Source organism: Rissa tridactyla, chromosome 2, assembly GCF_028500815.1.
Source record: "Rissa tridactyla isolate bRisTri1 chromosome 2, bRisTri1.patW.cur.20221130, whole genome shotgun sequence".
Classification (NCBI taxonomy): domain Eukaryota; kingdom Metazoa; phylum Chordata; class Aves; order Charadriiformes; family Laridae; genus Rissa; species Rissa tridactyla.
The window spans coordinates 26169882-26184996 of NC_071467.1; the positions used below are offsets into that span (position 1 = coordinate 26169882).

Here is a 15115-nt window from a genome sequence, read left to right on the forward strand (position 1 = left end):
GGCGGGCGGGAGGAGCCGGCCCGCCCTCAGGCCGCGGCGGGAGCGGGGCGGGGCGGGGCCAGGCGGGGCGCGCGCGGCGGAGCCGTGTTTACATTCCGCTGCCCGCTGCACGTTGCCGCGGAACGGCGCGCTCCCATTGGACAGGGCGGGAGGCGGCCCCGCCCCGGGGGGGGCGTGGCGAGCGGCTCCCCGCCGGGCGCGCGGCGTGCGGGGCCGCCGGTGGAGCTGCCCCGGCGGCGACCGGGCCCGGAGCTGGAGCCAGCCTCGGCTGATCGCGGTGATGGTGCCGGGGGTGCCGCGGCAGCGGGGCCCGGGCGGGGGAGAGGGACTGGGGCAGCGGGGCGGGTCTCCCCGCGGGGTGACAGCCCTCCTCCCGGTACTGCCCGCCGCTCTCCCGGGCTGCCTGCGGCCCAGAGGCGGGCGGGAGGGATGCGGGGGTGTCCCGGCGGCGGGCGGGGGAGTCGCGGGGCCCGGGGCGGCCCGACGGCGAAGGGGCGGCGCTGGTGCGAGTGGGGCGCGGGCGGTGGCGGTGGCGGAGGGCGGGCGGGCGGGGTAGCTGTCTGCCGCCCTCGCACATGCGCAGGGCGGGCCCGAGCCGCGCTATATAGCGGCTTGGCGCCGGCGCCAGCTGAGCAGCGCGGCCCGGGCGGCGGCGGCAGCAGAGGTGAGCGGAGGGTGGCGGTCCAGCTGGTGGGGATGGGGGGCAGCGGTGATGGTGATGACGGTAGTGGTGGCAGCGGTTGTGATGGTGGTTGTGGCGGTGGTTGTGCTGGTGGCGGTGGTTATGGTGGCAGCGGTACCGGCAGACCGGGTGCCTGTGTGAGGGGGTGCGAGGGGCGCGGGCGGGAGCGGTGAGGCGGGCTGCCCGCCCGCCCAGCACGGTTTTGGAGGGAGAGCGGCAGAGGAGAGCCGGGAGGGGGTTGGTGGGTGTCCGCGGGCGGCCCCATCCGCCCCGCCGGTGCCCTCCCGCCCGGGGCAGGGAGCGCTGCGGGGGGTGATGGCCCGAGCGGGGATGTTGGGCGGGAGCCCGCCATCGCTTTTCCCCCCTGCCCCATCCACCCTATCCCGGGTCCGCTCGGCGGCGGAGAGCTCCGCGGGGGCGGCGGGGGGCGGGCTGCCGGGTTTTGGAGGGAGACCGGGCGCGGTGGGGGTGGGGAAGCCGGCCGAGCCGCTTGGCGGGCTGACCCCGATTGCCGGCCCGCGCCCGCCCGCCCTCACCCCGGCCTGGGCCCCGACTCCCCCCGACCCCAGACATCAGGGCAGGGGCTCGGCACCTGGTGGGGACTTCCCCCCCCCCCACACACACCTCCTTTCGAACGCCCCGGTCCCTGCGGTACCCCGACCCTAGCCCGCCTTGGGGCGACCCTCCATCCTTGAGGGTTGGTGTCCCCCTTGTGTGGGGTCCCCGGCCCCCCCCCGCCTCCCCCGAGGGACAGTGTCCCGACTGGGGGGTGTCCCCGTGTGTGGGGCTGCCCCCACGTCCCCTCCTCCTTCCCCCTCAGGTTTTGGAGGGAGCCTCGCTGGCAGCAAGGCGGGAGCGCGGGGGAGGGGGGCCGCCGTCCTGCCCTGCTCCCCGGCCCCTCACGCGTCCCCTCAGCACCCCCGGCCGGGGCGGGGAGGGGGGGGGAAGGGGCAGGGGGCGGCTCGGGCCCTTTTGGAGGGAGACTGGGCGCGGGCAGCGGCAGTGCCCCCTTTTCCCCTCTCCCCGCCTGACCCCCGGGGCTGGCCCCGGCGCCCCCCCAGGCACGGCACGGCTCGGCACGGCGCGGTGCGGCGCAGGCCGCTGCCGCCTCCCCGCTCGCTGCAAATTGGCGCGGAACCGGCGCGGCGGGAGCGCGGGCGGCGGCGGGCGGGCACGGCCCGGCTCGGCACGGCCCATCCCGGCAGGTGTGGGGGGCCAAATCCCCCCGGGGGGAGCCGCTGTGCCTGCGGGGGTGCAGTATGAAGGCTGTAGAGGGAGCGTGGCGGGGGTCACAGCTCCCGGGACACCCCCCCCCCCCCAACATCCTGTCGCGTGGGAAATGGCCCTTTACAGGCTCCCTCCCGCCCGGGGCTAGCCGAACGCAGCTAGCCTGAGCCAAACCAGCTGGGGGCATATGTGGGCATCCCTGGGTAACCCCCTTCAGCAGTGTGTCTCCCATCAGGACGTGGAGCTGCCTGTGGTTATATACCTCAGGCATTCCTCGCACCAGTAAAATGCTTGTGCCCTTCTATTTCAGTTGGGTACACCATGCTGCTCTTTATGATGTGTCTCCAAAGCACGGAACTCAGTCCTAACTTATTGAGGATACATTAACTGAGTTTATGTTATTCCTTTGGTCCAGGTAGAGATCTTACAACCCAAAGAAGATGTCAAGACGCAGGTAAGCCATTAGCGTTGTAATACACCAAGCTGATCTGTACTCATCTGCCAACTGCTGTCCTAATATCTGATGTTTTTCTGCTCTTTGCAGTAGCCGGTTGCAAGCCAAGCAGCAACAGCCACTCTCATGTCAAGAAGAGTCTCCACAAGAACTGCAGGGACCAGAACATCTCCAGACCCGAAAAAGGAGAACTGCAGAGGTGACCAGTTTGGGCAGCTTGAAAAATTTAATAATATTGGAAGTTCTCCCATGCGTTTGGATGGGAGAATCTTTACACTGCTGATTTAGAAACTTGGGCAGGAGTAGCGACAGTTTGCTTTAGCTTTAGAGGTGGGTGTGCTGGTCATTGTCAGTGTACTGATGTGTATCTCTCTTCTCAGCAGGAGATTAAGAAAAGAGAAGATGGGAAAATTGCTAAAAAGCATCAATATGAGATTAAGGTAATTCAATCCTGATTACCGGCTCAAACTAGGTGGGGGAGTCCATCTGGTTTGTGTTGGTGGGTGTGAAGTCATGCATTCCACACTACAAAGTATTGAATAGGGGAAGTTTCTACCTTCAGATATTAAAAACTAAGGGAGCTCTGAACTTTAGCATCTCTTCATACGTTTTTGCTTTTTTATGCATGACTTTGGTGCAGATAAAGGGTCCTTCAATGTGCAAATAACTGCAGAGTAAGGGTAGGTGTAAAAATGAGAATAAATCCAGATATTTCAGAACAATTCCACATGCAGACCAGGTAAGGCCTAGAGGCAAGTCTAAACAAGATCGTTGCACTTGTTTTAACTTAAGGTGTGGTTTCACAGCCATTTAGCGAAGAAGACTCGTAACTATGCAGGCCCTCTCTAATTTAACAGTTCTTTTGATTATTTAAATCAATTTAGGAATCTGTCTTAGCTAACGTAGGCTACTCCTAACCAAGTGAGGGGCTTTACAGTTGTTTATTTTAAAGTGGGTTAATAAAATAATGTAACTTTCTCTTGCTTGTTTGTAAAGCGGACAAGACAAACAGCTATGGTGAAGCAAAACGCTTCTGGTGGTGAAGTAGTCTTTGCAAACTTTGTGTAGGGAAAAATGCGGTGTAAGTACATCAGCTGTACTTGGGGTGAAACTTACCTCTGCCAAAAGGGGGAAATCCTGCTCCCCTTTCTTTCCTTCCTCGATAGCTGGCTGCATACTCCATCCCCTGCCTTGCTCCATTTTTGGTTCTCTTTAAATGAAGCAGTGTGCAGGTTCAGCTTGCTAATTTGGCACTACAAAATGAGTTGATGTTCTGCCAGGTTAGTGAGTTGAATCAACCCAGCAGAGAGTCTAACAAGCATCAAAGCTGGCAAAAGAAGGAAGGGGTGGGACTGGAGCAGTGAGGATCACAGGAGAGAAGAAGGAGCAGGATCTCCCTTTTCTCATAACTCTCTACTGTTAAGATCAATTCTGCTGGAATACGTAACTTCACTCTTAGTACTCAGTCTGGCTATGCATAGGTTTAGATATACTAAGGAAGTCATATGTAGTTTAGCTTGCAAAACAGCTATATAGGAAAAGTTTCTGTATTCAGGGGTAGCTGTTGCCATTCTTTGGGAATGGGATCCCCCCTAACTCCACAGAGCATGATTAAAGTTCTGCATCACTGTTTTGAAGGCTGTCAGCCATTACAGCGTTGCATATACTCCATGCATTTGTTACCTGCTTACTTGTATTGGCTATGTATGACCAAGTAATTATTAGTGAAACAAGTTACAGAGTTAACTGAAGTAATCTAGAATTCCTTCTTTAAAGCTTTCTGTCCAAATAACTTTGGGCTCCTCTCCTTTTGAGTCATTGCATCCCTTATTTGGCATTGGCAGACTGAGAGATAGTTCACAGCTGCTGCTCCCTCAGTGGGTATCTAGCTCTGGAGCTGAGATGGGTGGCTCCTCTCTGGAGCGCTTAATTGGAAGATAACAAGTTGCTGAGTTTCCACTGAGACAGTAGAACCTCCACCCTCTCCTTTCTTTTCCTTCTGAGCACATAAGTAGATAGGACCAGCAACCTAATGTCCTGTGTTTTAGTAGCAATGAGTACCTTTGCCTTATGTAGTGTAACTGAGCAGCTTAATCAATGGATAGGTTACTCGTGGGTTTATAAACTAAAGATAGTTGTCTTCCTCAAAACTGAGTTTCCCAAATTTATCAAATTTGTTTATACATGTTCTGTCTTGACTGTGTAAGGCTTTGTTGTCATTTAATCTCCCTGTCTTTCTTGGTTTCAGTACTTGAATTGATGCTGATGTCCGAAAAGACTAACATAAATTACATATATTGTTGTTGTTACTGTAATCTACTTCTTGCTTTTGTTGCTTTCACAGTAAAATCAGCATTTAAAAGATCCCTTGTGTATGTTGCAGAGTTGTTGGCCGCCCACGATAACAGGAGGCATCTCGCCTTGCCTAATTATTGAAACGCCTCACAAAGAATCAGTAACGACTGACTTCTCAAGATTCAAAAAATACAGGTTCAGAAACCTCTTCATAAATCCATCGCCCTTGCCAGAACTCAAGTAAGTTTACCAGATGCAGCAGTTGTCAATGTTTTATCAAATATGCTGAACTACTGTAGTAAAATCTGTTGTTGTATTGTGTTTGTATAATTGTGGGCAGTACTCAACCCCTACCTCTACTTGTCTCCTCATCCCACAAACAGTTTCAACGTCCTGGCCCAAAAAAAGACAAATTCTGTTTGTTTTTTTACCCCCATCTTATAAATGCACCAGACAGATAACTTTCGCCCTTCAGAGCTGTCCTTTTATAACTTAACACTGGAGAAACTCTAAGTGGTTAAGAGGCACATAATGGTAAAACTAAACTTCTTTCAGTGCTATTGGAACTGAGTGACCAAAAAATACTATGCAAAGTTTTCTTCAAGAATTTAAAAAATGTACAAATATGCAAATAAATTTGTGGCAATATTGCTGTGCAGGTAGCTTGTTCATGCAATGCAGTATGCTTGGTGCAGTCACAGTACTAGAAAGTTTTCACTTCTGTGAAGGGATAGACTAGCTGACTAAATTGGATTTTTCAATTTCTGAATTTCTTAGCCATTCAGGTGTGTCGGTTAAGTATCTTGGTTGCTGTTTGTATCAGCCTGGTGTTTAATGAAAGAGTTATTAAATTTACTGCAGTGCATTAGGGGAAAAAATTCTGCTGAGGTGAATGAGAGGAGAAGCAGAACACGAAGCATTACTTTAAGAGAACCTTTGTAGATATACCATGTTTTTATTTGTTCTGGCCAAAACTTGGTCAGAACTGGGAGATGCTGCATGGTGATGTTTTGCCTCAGAGCAAAGCAGTAGGTCTCTTGCAGTCTCTTTTACTGAGTTTCAAACGCAGCTGCTCCTCCCTCTCAGTATTACTCCCAAGTCTGATAAGCTGCGCTTTAAAGGAGAGTATGCCGTTCTCTATACCTAGCAAATCATGCTTTCGTAGTGTAGTTTTTTTTAAAAAAAACTAATTACAAAGGGATGGTGAATGAGGGAATCTCATGTACTCCTTCAGCAAGTTGTTGGAAAATGATGGATCCCAAAGATATGTTCAGATACAGAATTCCATGCAAGAAGTTTAGTCTTTGATCTTCACCTCTTGTCAATAGGCATCTGGTAAAGCTAAGCTCCATCCTTTCCAATTAGCTGAATAAGAGGATCGTTCGCTCTCTCCTGCATTTTTCATGCTTTTCTAACTGCTGCAGGAAGATTATAATAGGAGATTTTTTCAATGCCTGCCCACTTAAACGGGGAGACTTGTGCATTAAACAAGCAAGTATCTCTCTGACTTTTAACTTATGATGGCAGCAGAATGGAATTGATCTGGGTTAGAATTTGTAGGCGATACCAGTGATCAGGTCTGCTTAATCTCTCTCTGCTTCTGCTCTGAGAAAGGTAAATATGGACTCCAAAAACTTCAGTACGAAATCTCAGCACTGCATTGACTAATGTGCTGTCACCCTTAGGATGAGAAGTACATCCAAGAAAGAAAACCATATCAATTCATAATAGCAATAAATACGAATTGAAAACAAGCCGTATTAATGATATAGGTATCTTCTTCTTCCCAAGTAGACTTGAATGCTAATGAATTATAAGTTAGCAATAAACAAGAACTCAGTTTTTCTCACAATAGCCTGTTTCTGAGCCTTAAGGTAGGCTAGAAAAGGAAGGGATGGATGAGTGACTCTTAAACACCATCTGTAAATGTTTTTTCTTGAACTAAACTGGACAGCTTTGTGTATGTTTTGTGTTTCTTGGGGAGAGGGGTGTGTTTTTCTTTTTTATGGGGAGGGTTTGTTTTTTGTCTTGCTTTCTGGACAGCCACCTAACTAGGCAAAATAGGAAACTTTGTATGTGTGACTCTGGGACGCACACATTCAGTTTTATTGTCTGTTCGATGAAGCTGGACTTGCTGATGATCTTGGCAAGCTGCTGTTAGGGTGACGCGAGATGTTCAAAGTGCAGTTTTCTAATTACCATAGGGAGCTTTTACTATGCAGCACTTTTCTTGTTGTTCCTGAATGTCTGTAAACAATAAATAATGTTTTTATACTCCTTTTGTGAAGGTGTATATATACTTAACAATGCTTTGTGTAACTTTATTCCGCAGCTGGGGAAATTCCAAAGATGTCTGGCTCAACATCCTGAAGAAGGAGAACAGATACGCTCATTGCAAGCATTTCACGTCGCTACATTCTAGTTTGCAACCTCACATGAGATCAATACTGTTAGACTGGCTCTTAGAGGTTTGTTCTTTTAGTTACTTTGCCATGTGTTATGCCTGTGAAGTAGGCAGATAAAAGCACAGCTTTTACATAAAAGACCTAATAGCAAAATGTACTGTATGGTAAATGCTTAAACTAGTTTGCAACAAAAGGGTTACAAGTTACTGCTTTTGATCCTTTTGGTGAGCTACGTTCAGCCTTCCCTGGCAGGAGATGCTGAATCTTCCACGCAGGGCAGAAAGCAACGGTACTGAACTTTTGCTCTTACCATGTGTATTTCCTGGGAAGGGGAAAAGTCTGGTTTTGAGGCGCTTATACTGAAATTGCTATAGACAGATTAGTTATGAAGCTCAAACTTTACATCTTAAACTGTATCTAAGCCATGAAACAACTGCATCTGTATTGAGGAATTAGGTACCACCCTGGCCCTGTCTACATCAAGAGCTCTTAGGTGGCAGCCCCTGCCACGAATTTCTGACTTACTAGTGCATTTTTAATTCTGTCCTATGAAGTGAGCGGAAGAAAGTAGTGCATTGGTAGCTGATGTCTAAAGGCTCTTGATATAGACAGGTTCTTGTTGGAAAGCGATTGCAAACAAATCATTCATATTCCAGTCTAATTGCTGTAATTCAGGGTATTCCAGTTGTCAAACAAAATGGATGCTCTCAATCTTGGCAGCCGGCGGGAAGGAGCCTTAGTGTTGTAAATAGAGAGTTATGTTCTGGGGGTGTTTCCAAGAACTCTATATTAAGCGTATTCAGTCGCCACTGCCAAAAGCAATGCTTGACGCATGTAATCCTGTCCCATCAGCAGAAGGGATCTTGCAGGTTTACCAGTTCCATATCGAGTACTCCAAGGAAGCAGAGGTTACCGCGGCACTCTTGGTGGAACAGTGCTAATAGCAGGGAATTTCAAGGGAAAGGAGAATGAGGGTTGTTTTCTTAAAAAAAAAAAAAAAAAACCAACAAAAAAAACCACAAAAAAAACCCCCAAAACCCCCCCAAAACAAACAAAAACCCAAAAAAACCCCCCAAAACCAAAAAACCAAACCTAAACCTACAGTCTGAATATAAAAATTATTCCAATTGTGCACTTCTATACTTTAATGTGTAACTTACATACCACCATTAAATTATGTTTTGTTACTTTCTTTTGAAAAATCTTAGGAAATCATCTAATTTCCAAACAAAAATCTCAGCAAGGGCCTTGTTGTTATTGTCCAGCTCAGTGGTTCTAAACCCCACAGTGGGTTAAAATCACAGAAACTTTGATAGCCCTCAAGTAGCTCCTAACATTATCTTCTATAATATCATAACCGAGATACTATTTAACATGAGCAAGCATTATTGCTTATGTCTGAGCAATACTCTTTTACAGAAATTGTGCCGTTTATTCATGGGTGGGCCTGGTCTGTATGTTTTTAGTTCTGAATCTTGTTTGGAGCAGTGTTGTTAATATCGGAGTAGTATGTCAAGTGGCAAATATTAGATCAGGTCTAAAAGAATGAGCTGGGATGTTACTGCCAACCGGTTGCATTTTTTGATGGTGAGGAAGAGTTTTAATTCACAAATGGGTTTTCAACCTTATCTTAGGAAATAGTAGTAGGGAGATTTCATTCTGGCTGTATCTAAGTGAAATAATGAAGCAGGGCAGGAAGCCTGGACTTGGGATCTATTTATTGGATATTCTTTCCTGTTGACTGCACCTAGATGATAAGTAATTTATAAATATCAAACTAGTGTCTAGTTGTGGAAGGGATATACAGAGTTGCAGTCTCTGTTCTCTGGGCAGTCTCCTTTCCTTTTTTTTGTGTGTGGTGTTTTGTGGGTTTTTTTTGTTTGTTTTTTTTTTTGTTGAACTGGCATTTGAACCACTTTGATACAATGCAAGTATTAAAAGTTTTCCTTACCAGGGAGACCCGCAACCGTATGGAGCAGATGGCCGTTCTTGCAGTTTTGTTTCTGCTTAGCGAGGCGGTCGGCGTACCTGACGGGCTGCAGGCACCGCTCATGCCTCGTCAGAGCCCCCTCGGGCAGCACCTTCCAGGGTCCTTTGCTGTAGAGTCAAAGACTTCAAGGTTTTTATTAGTGGTTCTGCCCTGGGACAGGCCTATCAGGAATACAGGGAGGATCTGCTCTGCAACATCAACTTGAGGTCTGAGCCCAGGGTATTCTTAATCAAGGAAATTAGTTGGGGGGGGGGTTTGCTGTTTTGCTTGTTGTTCTTTGGTGGTTTTTTTCCCCCCCCTCAACAAGGCTTTCTTCTTTCAGTGGGAAATTGGTTGTGCAGGAAAACTGGATGGAATTTAGATTGGAAAAGGTATACTTTGGATGTATGTTAGTGCATCATAGACAATCTCTGTTTAGGTGGGAGCATGGGAAATGCTTTTTTTTCCCCAGTCCCACACTAACCACAGATAGGTATGTGATAGTTCGTGTGTGCGAAAGATAAAATTGTGCATATGGTGTTTTACTATTAAAGCTTGAATACTTTAATGCATTTACATAGAGTTTTTTAACATAAAACTGAATTGTTTTTCTTTCCCTGTTGTAGGTATGTGAGGTGTATGCACTCCACAGGGAAACCTTCTACCTAGCTCAAGACTTTTTTGATAGATTCATGTTGACACAAAAGAACATTAACAAGAGCATGCTCCAGCTCATAGGAATTACCTCATTATTCATTGCCTCCAAACTTGAGGTAAGAAGCTCTGCTACAGGGAGGAGGATATTAAGTTTGGAATAACTAAAGAGACAGTGATAATGTATTTATTTCTTCTGTCTGAGTCTCTTGAACTTGGTGGTGTACGTACAACGCTGAAGGTCAGAAGGGGAAAACTTTTTCTCTTCCTTCAGTTGTGCATGTGTCAATCTCGTGGAGTGTAGTCTTTGTCCGCCCTTTCCTCAGCAGCAGGGAAAGGAGACCACATAAACTTAAAAGGTATGCAAATGTGCATAGGAGTAGTTCTGTTTTGTTTTGTCTTTTTCCAAATATACAGCAGTCGGCAAACAATCTCAGGAACAGGCGTGGGGCTTGAACAAAACCAAGCCTAAGTCTCAAACTGCCTGTGCATCAGGCTGATATCCCCGTAAACCCATTTAGCGGAGTTGTTTTTTTTTTTTTTTAAGTGCAACAATGGTGATGCATTACATTGTGCACAACATCTGTGAGCTAACGGCATATTTTTGTATAGCCGTGGTAGGCTAGGCTGGGAGGAAAATTTGGGATATTAAGTTTTTATATCGGAAACCCCCTGGTTTAGCTGTTGTTCCTAAGGCTGAGGTAGTGCGCTACAAGCAGTTTTCTGTCCTAGAGAAGTGCGTGGGGCATCAGCCAGTAGGGAAGTGGTTCTGCTGGTGATTCTCTTTTGCTAACGCACCTAGCTATAGGTGGCCCCAACTGGCATAACTGGGTTGGAGAATTTCTTTGTTAACCATCTCTGCACCATGAATTTTGCCAGCTACCGCGGCTGGGGGATTTTGTCTCCTCTGACTTTTTTTTTTTTTTTAATCAATGAGACTACATGAGCACTAACTGGCACCGTGCACAACCTGAATGAGCAAGACTTTTCTAATACCATGGTGTGCTGTGCAAGAATTAAGGTGTTTTTACATCAAAGGCGGTGGCTGAGTAGAAAGCAGTATAAACGAAAGGCTGTTCTGGTTGCTTGGTCAGCATTTATTTGCCCAGAAACTAAAGAAGTTGCACTAAATCTATTGTGTTTTACAACAGATAACATATAACCTACTTGTTTTTAGTATCTCCTCATCCTCCAGTAAGGTTCAAGTTACTTCGTATAATGAGAAAAACACTTTTCTAGCATAAAAAGATGTTAATATTCCAATATGGATTGAAAAGTATTTGCCAGTATCTTCTTAAGCTTTCTTAGAATTGTAAGGCACTCTAATCTTCACTTTTTCCCCTCCCTTTAAAGGAAATCTACGCTCCTAAAATACAGGAATTTGCTTATGTCACTGATGGTGCTTGCAGTGAAGATGATATTGTAAGAATGGAACTTATTATGTTAAAGGTAATTATTTTGCTGTGTTTGTAAGTGCCGGTTGAAAGACCGTCCAGCTGAGCCTTGTATTTTAATATAATTTATCTGCTTTAGAAAAGGAACATGTTTAGTATGTCCATCTTTCTGAAAAAACAAGGAAAGCTTCCGTGTCTTTTGAGGATCTGCACAATAAGTTGAGCAAAGGGGAGGTGTGGGAAAAGAAGTCAGAGCACAAAACTGTCCTTGCGTGGTTTAAGGTGCTTCACTGTTTGTTTAATGTTCGCAGGCTTTAAAATGGGAACTCTGTCCGGTGACAATCGTCTCTTGGCTGAACCTCTATCTTCAGGTGGATGCTCTGAAGGATGTTCCGAAAGTGCTGCTACCTCAGTATTCTCAGGAAAAATTCATTCAGATAGCACAGGTAGGTAGTAAGCTGTATCCGAAAATGCTTCTTGGAGTGATTCAAGCACAACTGAACGTTACACCCCCAAAAGCCATTAAAAAACGCTTTTCCTTGTTTCCTCTCACCTGTTACTTTGTTAAGGAATGTGCAAGTTTCACTGCTGGAGACGTTCATACCCAGTTTGGAGAAGTGCTCGTGTGCGGCTTGTCTCCCTGCTCTCACCTATTTTAAGACTTTTTCTGTACACTGGAACAATACAAATCCATCTTTCTTTTTTTTTAATCACTGCAATGTTCTGCAAATAGCAGGCAGCAGCAACAGCTCTGAGAGGAGGGGAGATAATTTAAGACTGTTGACTGTTTTTACCTGTGTTATTGGTAACAGTGCTTCTGTACATTTGCCTAGAAGGCAGTCTGACAAGTGTTTTGACTACCTCGAAACTACTGTGGTTCAGCTTTTTTATGGGCATGTGTTGTGTCCAGTCTCAGAGAGGCTTACTGAAGAGTAGACACGTTGAAGTCACTGAGCTGCTAGGTAATATATTTTAAGCTAAGAAAATCCCTTCCTGGAGCTCTGCTAAGAGTTTAAAGGTGTACTTAAATTTTGTGCAAGTGAAGTGTCTTGCATGTTACTGGTAAAAGCGCATGTTGGTTGGTATCATCACTCTGTGAGACCCGATTTAACTGCAGTGGGTGCCAAAGATAAAAAAAAGCTGTGTGCAATTGGTGCTGAAAAGCAGAGATGTGTTAGCATGGACTATAAGAGGACTGGTATATGCATAGCAGTTTCTGAGACAGAATTATACTAAAGTATCACCTTGTTAAATTTTGTACCTTACTTCCTCAGCTCTTAGACCTGTGTATTCTGGATGTGAATTCTTTGGACTTCCAGTACAGAACACTAGCTGCTGCAGCGCTCTGCCACTATACCTCAATTGAAGTCGTTAAGAAAGCTTCAGGTAAGGAGCCTTTGTAAAGCTTGGCCTCCTTAGGCAGGGGATTCTGAAAGCTGTTACGTGCCTGAGGCTGCTCAGAGCAAATTGGTTTATCAGGCTGCCAAAGAGCAAAACTACACGGACACTAATACTTCTGTTCTCGAAAGAGAAGGAAATGCTTTCAAAAACAGAGTCTTAGCTAAGGAAATGAAGCAGACTTACCCTCCTTGCTTTTGGGCTAATACTGCTGCTCTCTGACTTCCAGTTGCTTTGGGGATTGTTAGATACCCAGTATTTGGCTACTTTTTCTCCTAAAATGTGGTCATCCTCAGCTGTCAGCAGCATTCTATTCACCTTTGTGCTAACTCCTACAAGCCAATCACTTAATAAGTGGAGGGGGGGAATAAACTGCTTAACTAAGCTCAGCACTTGTGTGTTGCCTGAGGTACCATACAGGACTGTGACAATAGTGGATGTTTTTATAATGTGAACCAAAATCTTGCACTCACGCCGCAGAAGTGGCTTCAGCCTTCCCTGGTAAGCACCAGGAACCCTCCTGGTCCCAGAGGTGCTTTGCTCGGGAGGCCAGTGCTCACCATCTTCCCACCACACCACTTTTAAGTAGCAAGCACAAGGAAATGCTGGGAGTTTCTGTGAGGATGTTTCTGAATCTTTATCTGCACTGTTATTTTTAAATTTATGACCATCCTGGAATGCTGTGCGACTCCTCCATGATTTCTAAATATCTCGCTGTGTTCTACCCTCTAGGCTTAGACTGGGACAGCATTTCAGAGTGTGCGGAATGGATGGTTCCCTTTGTGAGCGTGGCAAAAAAAGTCCCTGCGAAGCTGAAGAACTTCAAGAAGGTTGCAGCAGAAGATCGACATAATATCCAAACACACACCAATTACTTGGACATGCTGGTAGGTGGTTTGTGGCAGCTGGGAGTCCATCACACCCCCCTCCTCCTCCTGAGGCAGGGAAGGGTGGCCAAACACCTTCCTGCTCACACCTGGCCTGGCTCACCTCAGCCAGCATGGTCAGCGGTGCCTAACCTTCTGTTTCTGGCTCCTGCTTGATGATGCCATAAACTAATGGTGTTTTATCATAACACTTGCAGACTGTAAGCAAAGACTCGGAACAGAAGTACTGGTGAAGCATTTAAAAGATAATTATCTGTGTAATACTGCCTTGGTTTTTTATTCAATATATTCACTCTGAAGTACTTGAGTTGTACTAGCGGTGGGAGGAGTGCTGCTGAATAGTATGAGCGAAACAAAAAAGTAGAATTTCTCACAGATATTAACTGTCCTCTCCCTCCCCCCATTCACAGGAAGAAGTTAACAGTGGAGTAGCATCTACTGCCCCTGGTCAGTTATCACCTGTGTCAACAGGAGGAATAATAACCCCTCCCAAAAGCACAGAGAAGAAATGAAATATGGACAACAGTTTCAGAAACAGGACTTGGTGCTTCAGAATAAGACCACACTAAAGGTGACTCATGCTCTTTACTGCTCTTCAAGACTCAGGCAGTAAAAGATGCATCAAACAGAGCAGCAGATGGAAGCTGAGAGCAGTGCCCTCCTACAGACTTGATATGAGACTTAGACCAAGCATCCCTCTGTGCTGTCACAGGAGCCTGGACCACTTAGGTCCATTCTCAGACAAGACTTAGTTCAACTCTGACCATTCCTAACTTATGAATTTCAAGAACTCTTTAAATGTGGATGAGTGGCCAAGTTTGTCCACTCAACTTTACATGTCAAATGTGCTTTAACTTGGGCTAGCCATACAGGAGAACTTAACCACAGCTTGTACATATTACCTCTTCTTGACTTGTGTTTGTTTTTCTTTTCTTGGTAAGGTCAGAGCTTAATGCCTGTCCCTTAGTGACCTGTGAGCTCAGGTGCAGTATTACAGAGGTCAGTGGGAAAGCAGTTTACTTTTCTGAAACCACTCTGCCCTTACATTACAGTGTAGCCAGCCCTGGATCAAATTCTAGCTCCACATGAGGCTGATGAATTTAAGGTGGCCCTTTGGGGCTACCATAAACTTCAGTTCTAGTATAGCACTGACCTCAGGTAAGAGTACACGCAAAGAATGTGCTGCTCAACTAACCTTAACTGGAAGTAGTACAGGCCTTGAAGGAAGGAGTTCTATTTTATAAGATCCAGCCACGAACTGTCAATGAGAGCAACTGTAAACAGAACTGGAGAGGGTATGGCAAAAAATGAGCCGCTGGTACTCTACAACCACTGATGGTGTAGGAACAGTATTTTAAACTTAACTGTGGAGCTGTGTTTTATCAGTGTTTATAAACAGCATTAACTACTGTGTATTCCTTGCAATATTCACTACCTCTGCCTAGGAGGTGCTTCTCTCCTGTGATGAAGGGACAGTACTGGGGAGGAGGGGTATCCATCCTCCTCCTCCCTCTTTCAAGGTGCTCGTGCCTGTGCCCTACATCCAGGGACAAGGTGCTCATGCTGCACTAGAGCATCAGGTGCCACCCCCAACCACATTAAACTCATGCTCTTGGCAAACTTGAATTCATGTCTTCTTCAAACAAGCCATTGTGGAACTAGCTGAAGTTGCTTCCAGCCTTCTGTACAGTTTGTAAAAATAAGGGGTTTATTATAAGATTTCCTCTATTTCTAAAAAGAAAGATACTAG

The 15115-nt window shown here is 46.5% G+C and overlaps 1 protein-coding gene across 4 annotated transcripts; it reads left to right on the top strand.

The window, feature by feature from the left end:
- The first annotated feature begins 200 nt into the window (after positions 1 to 200).
- CCNE2 (cyclin E2) lies at positions 201 to 15114 on the top strand. Of its 4 annotated transcripts, none has more exons than XM_054190998.1 (12): positions 201 to 277; positions 2325 to 2363; positions 2454 to 2562; positions 2744 to 2803; positions 4747 to 4898; positions 6991 to 7126; positions 9659 to 9805; positions 11040 to 11135; positions 11392 to 11526; positions 12355 to 12466; positions 13211 to 13365; positions 13776 to 15114. In XM_054190998.1, exons 2-12 carry the CDS (start codon positions 2350 to 2352, stop codon positions 13875 to 13877), a joined length of 1218 nt encoding a protein of 405 aa, XP_054046973.1. In that variant the 5' UTR covers positions 201 to 277; positions 2325 to 2349; the 3' UTR covers positions 13878 to 15114. The 4 variants fall into 4 exon arrangements, with proteins under 4 accessions (XP_054046973.1, XP_054046974.1, XP_054046972.1 ...); XM_054190999.1 differs by lacking the exon at positions 201 to 277 and adding an exon at positions 645 to 664; XM_054190997.1 differs by lacking the exon at positions 201 to 277 and having other exon boundaries at positions 1971 to 2363.
- The last annotated feature ends 1 nt before the right edge of the window (position 15115 follows it).

Excerpts from the sequence above, each read along its gene's own strand:
- CCNE2 (XM_054190998.1), top strand. Across the intron at positions 4,899-6,990 it reads TCGCCCTTGCCAGAACTCAA|CTGGGGAAATTCCAAAGATG; the intron begins GTAAGTTTACCA and ends TTTATTCCGCAG. Across the intron at positions 13,366-13,775 it reads CCAATTACTTGGACATGCTG|GAAGAAGTTAACAGTGGAGT; the intron begins GTAGGTGGTTTG and ends CCCCATTCACAG.